Raw genomic sequence first — 12245 nt, 5'->3', positions numbered from 1 at the left:
TTGGCAGATCACTGCATGGCGGAACTGCATAGGAGCGGCTGTGAAAGCAGCCATACCTGCGTGAGAGCCATTGCTGGAGTCCCCGCGCGCAGTGGCTACGGGCTGTCGGCGGACGGGAGAAACGGTCCGCGAGTGGTGAGGCGACGTGACGTAGCGCGGTGCGCTGCGCTGTGACAGACACCGGAGACCCGCCACTGCGGGGGCAGGCCGCCTCTTGCCGCCTTTAAACGCCCCCCACCCCCACGCCACTCACCACAGACGCGGCCGCCGCCTCCGAAGTAGCCCGGCGTCGGGACGCTCCGGAGATGCTCCTCCTTCTACGGCGCAAGCTTCCCCCTTCCTCACGCAGTGACCTTTCTCTGCCTTGGCACCGTGACCGTCCAGTCAGGAAACAATGGAAGATGCGTACTCGTAGATTACGGTGCGAGTGCTTCTCTGTTCTGCGGCAGCGTCTAGAATACCGCGCCTCAGTGGACACTGCACGTCCGGCAGCCAGATACATATGACTGTTTATGTGGTAGGAGTGACATCATCATCTGTATTTGTTGATGTTGCTGCTGTAAAGGGTAGGAGAAGTCCTCATGCCCCCTAACGTCTACAGACGTTAAAGTAACCTCTGGCGTGTCACAGGGGAGTGCTATGGGACCATGGCTTTCACAATATAATTATAAATGACCTAGTAGATAGCGTCGGAAGTTCCATGCGGCGTTTCGCGGATGATGCTGTAGTATACAGAGAAGTTGCAGCATTAGAAAACTGCTGCGAAATACAGGAAGATCTGCAGCGGATAGTCACTTGGTGCAGGGAGTGGCAACTGACCCTTAACATAGACAAATGTAATGTATTGCGAATATATAGAAAGAAGGATCCTTTATTCTATGATTATATGACAGCGGAACAAACACTGGTAGCAGTTACTTCTGTAAAATATCTGGGAGTATGCGTGCGGAACGATTTGAAGTGGAATGATCATATAAAATTAATTGTCGGTAAGGCGGGTACCAGGTTGAGATTCATTGGGAGAGTCCTTAGAAAATGTAGTCTATCAACAAAGGAGGTGGCTTACAAAACACTCGTTCGACCTATACTTGAGTATTGCTCATCAGTGTGGGTTCCGTACCAGGTCGGGTTGACGGAGAAGATAGAGAAGATCCAAAGAAGAGCGGCGCGTTTCGTCACAGGGTTATTTGGTAAGCGTGATAGCGTTACGGAGATGTTTAGCAAACTCAAGTGGCAGACTCTGCATCGCGGTGTAGCTTGCTGTCCAGGTTCCGAGAGAGTGCGTTTCTGGATGAGGTATCGAATATATTGCTTCCCCCTACTTATACCCCCCGAGAAGATCACGAATGTAAAATTAGAGAGATTCGAGCGCGCACGGAGGCTTTCCGGCAGTCATTCTTCCCGCGAACCATAAGCGACTGGAACAGGAATGGGAGGTAATGACAGTGGCACGTAAAGTGCCCTCCGCCACACGCCGTTCGGTGGCTTGCCCAGTATAAATGTAGATGTAGATGTATCGACTTCTAATTGATTTGATTTTAGAACAAGTATTTACTTATTTATTAGGTGTCCAATATATCGGCATGTTTCCCATCATGCTGTAAACAAATTTCCATACTCCTCCATGTCCCCGATGACATATATTTGAGCATGCCCGGTGTTATACTGCGAAATGCGTCCTCATAGCATTGCACAGTTCTTAGTTTGTAGCACAACGACGTGCAGGTATGTGCGTGTTAATGACTCTTCATAACAAGTTTTCAGGTGTGATGAGGTTAGGAATTCTCGATCGTTATTTCAAGGGAGCTGGTGTTGCTGTTAAACCACGACCTATCCACCGTCCTGGAAAGTGTTCACTTACTATCTCGCTCACTGCAAGAGCGTAGCGTGGAGGCGCTCCATCATGGCCGGCCAGTGTGGCCGAGCGGTTCTGGGCGCTTCAATCTAGAACCCCGCGACCTCTACGGTCGCAGGTTAGAATCTTGCCTTCGGCTTGGATGTGTGTGATGTCCTTGGGTTAGTTAGGTTTAAGTAGTTCTAAGTTCTAGGTGACTGATGACCTCAGATGTTAAGTCCCATAGTGCTCAGAGCGATTTGAACCATTCGCTCCATCATGCTGCAACCATCTGTATGTTGTGAGGTTCTTTCCTCAAGCTGAGGTATTAACCATATTTGTAAAATATGTAAATAACTTGCACCACTCACAGTCCCTTCATCTGTGTAATTAGGATTCTCTCTGGCTCAAACGACAATATTTCTAACTCGTGAGATGCGATAAATGACACATTTATCTGAAAACATAACTCTGGCACTGTTCACTGCATTTGGAAACTCAGTTAACGAACCACGGCATGCTAAAACACTCTCATTCTCATCTCTATCGGATAACTCTTCTATGAACGTAGGTTGAAAATGTCTGACCATAAGGTCTTTTTTTCGTGCGATATCGCACTGTTGCCCACGGTATACAGACTTCAAAGGCACGTTTACGTTTAGACTTAATAGGAGGTTGTTCAGTCGAAGCAAAGACTCCGGCACAGGATTCTTCCCGTGTCTTCTTCCTTCCACGCCGCGGCCTGTCTTTAAAACTGACAAAAACAAAAGCAAGTCTTTCTCAATCCTGATGTGTTGCCTTGCGCAGTGGAGCCTTATTAAATCTTTTCTAAAATACTATTCATAATCAGTCTCATCGTCTGCCTTGTGTGTTGTCGTTCGTGCACCCACACACTTGTCACTAAGTGCTTCTCATCCGCAGCTCGTGGTTGAAGGGACTGTGAGTGCTGCAATTTATTTACATATTTTACATGGTTAATACCTCAGCTTGAGGAAAGGACCTCACAACATGCATACGGTTACTGCCTTTGGATCACAGGATTTCAGGTTCGATTCCCGGCCGGGTTGGGGATTTTCTCTCCCTGAGGACTGGATGTTTGTGTTGTCCTCATCATTTCATCATCTTTATCATCATTCGTGACAGTGATTCGATTGGACTGCGTGAAAAATTGGACTGCGTAAAAATTGGGACTTTGTACGGGCGCTGATGACCGAGCAGTTGAGCGGCCTACAAACCAGACATCATCACTAAGCTCTGCTCAGTAGTGTAACTATGACAGCTCACATCAGCCACAGCTACAAACTGACCGCGACTGCAACAGTATGTAAACATATATTCCAACAACTGATAAGAAGGAACATAGGTACCAACTTGCAGCCGCGCGGGATTAGCCGAGCGGTCTTAGGCGCTGCAGTCATGGACTGTGCGGCTGGTCCCGGCGGAGGTTCGAGTCCTCCCTCGGGCATCGGTGTGTGTGTTTGTCCTTGGGATAATTTAGGTTAAGTAGAGTGTAAGCTTAGGGACTGACGACCTTAGCAGTTAAGTCCCATAAGATTTCACACACATTTGAACATTTATCAAGTTGCATAACAATACTTGGTACTAAACATGGGTTACACGGGTATGGGCACTTCTCACCCACCCTGCAGCAGAGTCCAGTCCGAAGACTGGTTTGATAAAGCTCTCCACACTAGTCTATCCTGTGCAAGCTTCCTCATCTCCAAATAACTACTGCAATCTGCAACTTCCTTACTGTGTTCATCCCTTGGTCTCCCTCTACATGTTTTATCGACTCACGCTTCCCTTCCCTTAAAAACTAACAGTTCCTTTATGTATCAGAATGAGTCCCGTTAACCGATCCCTACACGTGCTCACGTTGAGCCATAAATTTCTTTTCCTACTAGTTCGATTCAGTATCTGCTCATTAGTGACGCGAACTACGCATCTAATCTACTGCGTTCTTACACAGGGTTTTCCAGTAAGAGCATGCAAAAATTTAACAAGACATCGAGCATGCTCCACTTAACGATTTCAGGAACGGAACCTGGGACCGGGGAAGCCAGCTTAAGGAGACAATAGGAATAAAATCACATTAGGAATGAAATCAAATTCCTGTGTACTTTTTTATTTATATTAGTTACAGTTAACTGCAAGTACCATCATTGACACAATCAAAGTACCTTTTGTACTGTATATTACAAAATGTGCTGAAACTGACGGCCATCAACCCCAATACAAGCATGACATCGGCGAACACGGTTCTGACGCACCCTGGCAAATATCCCTGGTGTGTTTCGAGTCACATCACCGGCAGCTATAGTTGTGGCAACTAATTCCATCTCCGTACCCACTGAGGTCTCATACACAAGTGACTTTAGATATCCCCATAGAAAATAATCAAGGGGTTCAGGCTATGGAATAGGGCGTCCCTTTCCAATCCAGCGACCAGCAAATTCAACATTGAGATGATTGTGGACATCCACACTGAAGTGAGGCTGTGCAGTGCCAAGCTGCAACCACATCCTCTCATGAACAGCCAAGGGCCATCCTGCATCAACTCAGGCAGAATTATTTGCGGTCTAAGGCGCTGCAGTCATGGACTGTGCGGCTGGTCCCGGCGGAGGCTCGAGTCCTCCCCCGGGCATGTGTGTGTGTGTTTGTCCTTAGGATAATTTAGGTTAAGTAGTGTGTAAGCTTAGGGACTGATGACCTTAGCAGTTAAGTCCCATAAGATTTCACACACACAGAATTATTTGCACGACTCCCAAGTAAACAAAATCTGCAGCATGACTACCCAGTAATCAGGTTGGTACTTCTTGTTTCCTTGCAGGAAATACGGAATTTACATTAAATAAATAGTACAGTTCGTTTAAACTTGTACGCATGTTAGCTGTAAATAAACTGGGAAACGGTATGCTAGACAAAGTGCTATTGAAGTTTACTTCCATATCTCCTTAAGCTGGCTTGTCCAACCGCAGGTTCCCTACCTCAAGTCGTTCAGCGGAGCATTGTCTACGGCCTGTTACATTTAGCACGCTCTTACGGAAACATCATGTACAGGACTACATTTCAGAAGCTTCTGTTCACCTATTGACTGAACTGGTTATCGTAGACGTTTCACCTCCATACAAGGCTACACTCCACACAAATACCTTCAGAAAAGACTCTCCCTTACCTAACTTTCTATTCCATATTCCTCTTTTTACATACCATCACCCTTGTTTTACTTTTGTTGATATTAATCTTATAACCTCTTTTCACTACATTTTTCATTCCTTTCAAAGTCCCTTGCAAGTCTTTTGCCGTCCCTGACAGACTTACATGGTCATCGTTTAACGTCGAAGCTTTTATTTCTACTCCCTGGACTTTGACGCATTTTTCAAATTTTTCGTTGGTTTCCTGTACTGCGTCTTCAATGCACACACTGAATGACATTAGTTATAGGAGACAACACTGTCTCATTTCCTTCTCAGCTAATATTTCTCTTTGATGATCTTCGATTCTTATAACTGTAGTCTGGTTTCTGTACAAGATGTATCTAACCTTTGGATTCCTGTAATTTATCTCTGATTCTGCCGGAATTTCAAAGTTGTTATTTTGTTTGCAATCGATTTCGAGGGGCCATTACATTATTCTCTGACCCCTCTATGATACCATGTATTATATGGTTTGGTTGATGTGCTGCCGCCGCTTTCACCGTAAGTAGGAATGAAAGTTCAGCATAGTAGACATCGGTTGTTTCGTACCCCCTCTGAGGTGTATGCTGATCTTTACACGGTACCCACATGATCACCTAATATTACAGAGACGCTTGAAGACGGTTAATGTAACACGGAAATCGACTGAAACTGAAATAAAACCTATAAATACAGCTGAAGATGTCATACCTACTACAATTATTGTTTTTCAAAGGGCGATTCAGAAAATACAGTGACTATAAATAGTACAACTATTTAATGCATAGCGCCATACTGATAAGAATCACACTGGATGTAACAGAAAGTTAATTTTTTACTTACTTTGTAGGTGTTGTGTACGATTCCCCTTGGACACACAGACAACATTTAATTTATGTTGCGTGCTCCTATACACTATTATAAGCTCAGAAATTATAACACCCGTCTCTCAAACGTTATTCACGTGTTCGGAGAAACAAACTAACGTGTAACACCGCTTCTTTTACTCATCTTGCAAACAACACATGCAGTTAAACAAGTAGGTTCTATGTTCCTAGGCTTCTATAAACCGTCAACACCACACCGCATCATAAATTACTAACCAAAATACGACCACACAGACTGTCTTCGGAAGTATGTTATTGGCTCGAAGGATATTTGATTGACAAGCCAACTGCGTTACAGTGGACGATAAATGTCCCACATAATCGAAAGTAGCTCCTTGTTCAGTTCTATTGATGTTACCAAAGTTTTCCAGTTACTGGCGTCTCTTTCATTCGCTTCCTAGACACAACCAAGGTTATCAGTTCTTAAGTGTTGTTCTTCAATTATGATCTGTTTATTTATCCCATCAAGATTAGGGCCATCAGGTCCTGCTAGACACCTAATAATGCAATCTGTATATATTACTTTACATTCACACAGCGTCAAAGATGCTATGAAAAAGATTCACATTTCATATGGGGTACAATACGTAGAAATAACTGCAATATAAGCAGAGGAAAACAGTGGCAGCTACAGCACAAAAAAGTAGAGTTTGTATTAGTTCATGATAAGTAGAACCACAATGGCACGATAGAATCAAGTGGATTTAGACACAGATACTGGCAGCAGTATACGCGAGACAAAGTGTGCCAGGGGCAGAGACAGATAGAAACACATGTTATGTTAAGAAATGCACAGAATGAGACGTGAATGGGAACTGAAAACCGAAGGAACTATAACTGGGAAGAGATCTAAGTATTTTATTCAGTGTGTGATAGAGATAAAACTAGCGAAAAGTGTTAATTTTCTGGAAAAAAATATGAAGTTAACTAAAGGAAGTGCTTCAACTTTTTCTTGAAGACAAAAACACATTGATTAGTGTGCAGAGTATAGAACAGTTCGCTTCAGGTGCGAACCGCAGCAACAGAGTAGCAGTTTGCTAATATATTGTCTAGGTGAGTGTTATGTGACAGCTTTTGTCTTAAACTGTCATGCAACATGTTTCATAATGTTATTTGCTCGTACCGTTGGTCAATGTAGTCATTCTCTTATACTGCTTTGTAATTACAGACTATATCCACTACCACCAATGATTGTGTTGTTTATTGCCATCCTTTCATGGCGAGGGACCGCAGAACTGAAAGCCTACGAGCTGACTGACAAAATATGAGTTTTCTTAAAAGTAACAGGCTGGACCATAAAATTGTTCACAGTCCAAAGCTGAGTTTCAAACCAGGTAAACAACACGGCACTCACTTCTCCCACGACCGCGCTCCAGTTGATGAACGGATCAGTCTTCTCCCGAAAAATCAGCACTATTCCAAAAACCGTGTAGGAAGATAAAACTCTATGCATATGTAGCTTCCTTCCAGAGGCCAGCGTGAGAACCGCAGTTTGCCTCAGCGCTCAGCGGCCGCGCTTCCGAATAAAGTTTTGTTTAAATTTGTAAAAGAAACATTGCTATTGGTGCATAGCATTATTTTCCACAGACTGCGCGCTTTTTCAAGCGTGTGTACGAGGGAGCTCTCTTGTTTGCCAGCTTCAGAAAAGTATCATGGAGGTCTCTTGTCTTCTTCACTATGCCACAACACTATTGGTTACTAATAGCGAAGTCTGCAACAATCGGAGGTTGTTCTGCTTTACTACTAAAATGTTACTGGATGGAACTCGCCATGTCTGTTTCTGTTGGCCGGCGAGATTCCTGCTCTGACAGAAACAGCCAAATCTCAGAGTGTTAAGATAGAGAACGCTCGCAGCTAGGAGATCGTTGCGTAAGCACTTGCTGCTAGGAGATGAAGGAGGAAAGACTTGCTGCCAGGGTGCTGGTGAGACAAGCCTTGGTGTCTTGTAGAAGGATGTCTCCACTCAAGTACTGAATACAGAGGGCAGGCTGGACTCCAGCCGCTGCATTCACGGTACCCATGTTTGGTGAGATGGGCAGTATTGCTAACACCGACGCCATAGGGACGCGAAGTTAATTTACTACGTTCAGGAGCCAGTTGTGTAATTTTAATGTTATGCAGCCACCTAGGTTCTCTCATTATGCATTCTGGTGAGTTTTCTGGTGTTCGTGCCCATTTTTCTGTGGTCTTTCTGCAATTCACCAACCGCTCTTACAGACAGTGTCCGTATCTCCTAACTATGCCAAAGTTACATGTTACAATTGCAATCCCTTGTCCGGTTACAAAACTTTAATTCAGCTATATCAATAGGTAACTCATATGTTAATGCTTACGATAACACGACGTATTCTTACAGTGACCACTTGTTTCTTTTATAGTTAGATGATCCCCCCTCTTGTTAATGTGTCTGGAGGATGGCAAAAACAGCCTAAAAGCTTGTAAGGTTGTTGCAGGTTAGTTTGTGCTGAGAAGTAAGTGTTAAGAAAGAAATTCCATACGTTGTGCCGTTTCCAAGTTAATTAGCATTGATGTTAGCCAGTCAGGCCACAGTGAGCACAATTTCAAGTGGTCCGCCAGAGATGAGCACAATTTCAAGTAGTCCGCCAGAGATGAGCACAATTTCAAGTGGTCCGCCAGAGATGGTGTCGCCAAACGTGTTTGCTTTCCTAAAACCACTAAAGGCTGAGGGGTCTCGTGCCCTACCATGCACGCTATAACAACTGATACCAACTGTATCTGGCGGTCCGCCTGAATTTGTGCACGCAAAGGCCTGGTTAGTTAACTTCTATGACTATAAAATTGGCAACGGCATAGCGTATCGAATTTTTTTCTTAACAATTACTTCTACCCTGCAACACCCTTACAAATTTTTCAGACTGTTCCTACTCATTCTGTATGTGGGTGGCATGGTATCTGCAGCGCACAACAAAATTAAAGGATCACTTTTGCGAAACCCCATAATTACCTCCTGTTCCAACGCGTGGATTTTAAATTTGCATCATAGGTGCCTATAATCTGTCTCTGTAATGGTGCAAAAGCGTGGCGCCCTGTGACGTCACACTCGGGCTCGGTGACGTTTCAAACTGCAAAGTGTTGACACATCCGAAAAAAAAAGCCACAGCTCTGTAAGGTTGGTTCATAATGTCACATTGGCATGAAATTGTATCGCAGTTCTGTCCAAAGCCACCACGGACTCGCCACACGATGGGGAGGTCTTCATACTCACCCGCATTTCACCCCATCTTTTGACGGCTCTGTGATGGGATGTCAGAACTATGACACTCACCTTGAAAATCACGTGGTTTTGTTGTGTGTGGCCGAGGAAAACATCGCCGCTCAGAATCGCCATGAAGAGACCTCACGGTATGACATGAATGGTGTCAGTGAAACCACCCCTCCCCTTGGGGCGCTGATTCCAACACGTTTCGCGGTCGAACACGACAGTTCACAGTGTGATGACCACCAGGACGACGTTTCTGACCTCGTTAGACACTGCTGGCACTTCCTGGGCGTTTCAACCCTACTCTGAGGACATCATCATGGGACTCTAGCCACACTGAACGTGACCTGATCTTTTTGAAGTGTAGTGCGACAGCAGTTTTTGCTACGGTACATTGGGTGGAACCACTAGGGAACGTTCAAAATCATTCGACGAAATCTGAACGCGATTCGAACCAAAGCAGCAAAGGGTGTTTATGCTTTTCCATCCCTCCTGTTTCGCAACTTACTGCCTACTGTGGCGCATGAACAGGGGGAGAGGGGGGGGGGCAGTAACTGTATTAACATTGCGTGAATAAAACGGCTAACGGTACGTCTAAAACCTCCCAGTTCGAAAACACTCTTGGTGCAACCCATGCACCTTTGTTGAGACGTTACAAATGTACTGTACCTCTCAGGACACACATACAGCCTCGTGTCGCAATACGTTTTTTAGCGTGCTTTGATTATTAAAACAATCAGTGAAAGTGATGACTTACGTCGTGTGACATTCTTTGTAACGGAAAAAGCACAATACCTTATAATCTCAAAAAGACATCTGCAATGCAAGAGAAGCAGAAGATCAAAGATGCAAACATCACCAAAAATATTCACTTAAAGAAATGCACTTGGAGATAAGAATAAATTCTCGAAATTTGCCGTGCTAAGAATGAGAAACTGAGTAACTGGCGCAGTTTTTCATTATTCAAATCCTGTTACTCTTTGTATTTCACTATTGCCATTCCGCCATTTGTACCATTTTCAAGCACAATATTTGATGTTATATCGCAGACATACTTCAAAATTAATGTTGTAGGACTGCGTTTCTTTTGAAGGCAGGTGTACCAGCTTCCTTGGCTCTTCAGTGCCATAGTACAAATACTGACAGCTTTAACTTTATTAGTTCATGATCAATATTATTTACTCACACTACCACTGGAAACACTCAAATCACTTTAATACTATTTATCATAATAAATTTGTTATTTTTAGGAAAATATGATGTAAAGAAGATACTGTATGTGTGAAAACCTGATCCGATGTAAGAGATGATCAGGTTAAATTAATAAACAAAATAATCACAAGCACAGGCGCTTTTTTTAAATTGATTATGCAGTGGGGCTAACTGTACTGCACTGTACATGTACATTTTTCTTGTGTTGCGTTTCCCCGCTTCGTTGTCATATACCGGGCGAGTTGACGTAGTGGTTAGCTCAATGAACTCGCATTCGGGAGGACAACGGTTCAAATCTGTGTCGGCCTCTCTCATATAGGTTTTCCGTGATTCCCCTAAATCGCTCCAGGCAAATGACAGGATGGTTCCTTTGAAAGGCAAAGCCAATCACACTCCCCACCCCCGAGACAATCCGACCTTGTTCTTCGTCTCGAATGACCATGATGTGACTTGGACGTTAAACCCTAATCTTCCTGTTGCCTCTATAAGGTTCGCGACCTCACGGTCATTGTAATTTAGCCGATGAGGTTTACTTTCAGAACTGTCACACCCTAATCAGAACAACGAATATTCACTCGATTAGGTTTACTTCCAGAGTTGTGAGACCCTGATCAAAATAACGAATATTCACTCGCAGAAGGACGTAGGAACGTGGGAAAAACGTTAATGAGTAAATTACAATTCTCCATCGTTGCTGAAACCAGGTTTTGTCCAGCTTAGATATCACGAATACCTTTGACTTCCACTTTTTTCTCAAACTTAAAAGGTGGAAGAGTGTCCTGGCTGCAGAATGACATCAGAAGCGAATACAGATGCACAACCTCGGTAAATCAACTGCTAACACACCCACTCATACGAGAGGTGATAATCAAGTTTGCCCTTCCTTGATGATCTTATTTGTCAAAAATTAGCCTCAGGAGTGCCACTGAAAGGTCGCCTCTGCTGCTGACGTAATGCGTACGTGTTATGAGAAGCGTGCGGTGTGGTGGTCCAAGGCATTCGTCACAGGCCGCCCGGGAGCGAAGGGACTGTTGTCTTTAGTGTTCATCACTAATAGGAAATGCAAACTCCACGGCGGGCTAGCAGCAGTTTCTTTCTTTCTTTATTCACTGTCCGTCTAAAACTGCTATTTTGGAAGTAACGGGAATTTCTGAGCCTGCGTGACATTCTCATTTCACTAATTCCTTATTTTCTGTACGCATGAAACTCCATTTTGAAAACAGAAATTATTATTAATCCCTCTAAATCCTACACTAAAGTTGTAGCAACAACCAATTACATACTATCAGGACCCTGTAATCTCTGCAGTTCACGCCTAGTGAAAGAAAGTCACAATTTAATGCCCCGTCGACGTTGAGATAATTAGAGACGGATGACAGTCTTACATTTCACAAACTTGAGAGAATAGAGTCAGCTGTTGCCTTGGTTACGTAACCGTACCAGAATGAGCCTCATATGAGTTGCCGGAAACTGTGTAATATCTAAGTCATGATATCTGGATGGACATCTCCGTGCGTCAATTTGTTCATATTCTGCTGGTGTAAGGTCCCTTATACTGCTGATACTTACGCAAATACTTTTTTAAATTTTTTGTGCACACAGCAGTACACCTGTAAGAATTGTACACGTGTGGTATGGTACTATCAGCCACAATGGCGCCATTACGGAAATCGGAAAACAAATCTCGGGTGTTTCTCTTAGAAACCAATGTTACAGTTTTTGGTTGATAAATGTATGTTTTCGCTGTGATTCTGTCGCCTAAATTTGCATTTCAGATGTAATTATTAATGTGTAGCACCTCAAAAAAACGCAGGTTAGCTGGTGATGGCACATGGAACTATTTATCTTTGCTTATTCCTGAATCATTCCATATTCTCTATACACTGATACATAAACTGCCAATGATGACCCGAAGA

General features: G+C 43.8%; 1 protein-coding gene across 1 annotated transcript in view; it reads right to left on the bottom strand.

Annotated features, from left to right (window-relative positions):
- Positions 1 to 138, bottom strand: part of LOC126419426 (protein lethal(3)malignant blood neoplasm 1) — a 147875-nt gene extending 147737 nt beyond the window's left edge. The window contains exon 1 of the mRNA XM_050086614.1: positions 57 to 138. Within this exon, the coding sequence (XP_049942571.1) occupies positions 57 to 71 (15 nt within the window). The 5' untranslated portion in view covers positions 72 to 138. The remainder of the gene's footprint in view (positions 1 to 56) is intronic.
- Between the last annotated feature and the right edge of the window lie 12107 nt (positions 139 to 12245).

Source organism: Schistocerca serialis, chromosome 9 (assembly GCF_023864345.2).
Source record: "Schistocerca serialis cubense isolate TAMUIC-IGC-003099 chromosome 9, iqSchSeri2.2, whole genome shotgun sequence".
NCBI lineage: Eukaryota > Metazoa > Arthropoda > Insecta > Orthoptera > Acrididae > Schistocerca > Schistocerca serialis.
Note: the sequence above shows the minus strand (reverse complement) of the source record. Positions and strands in the feature narration are given on the sequence as shown.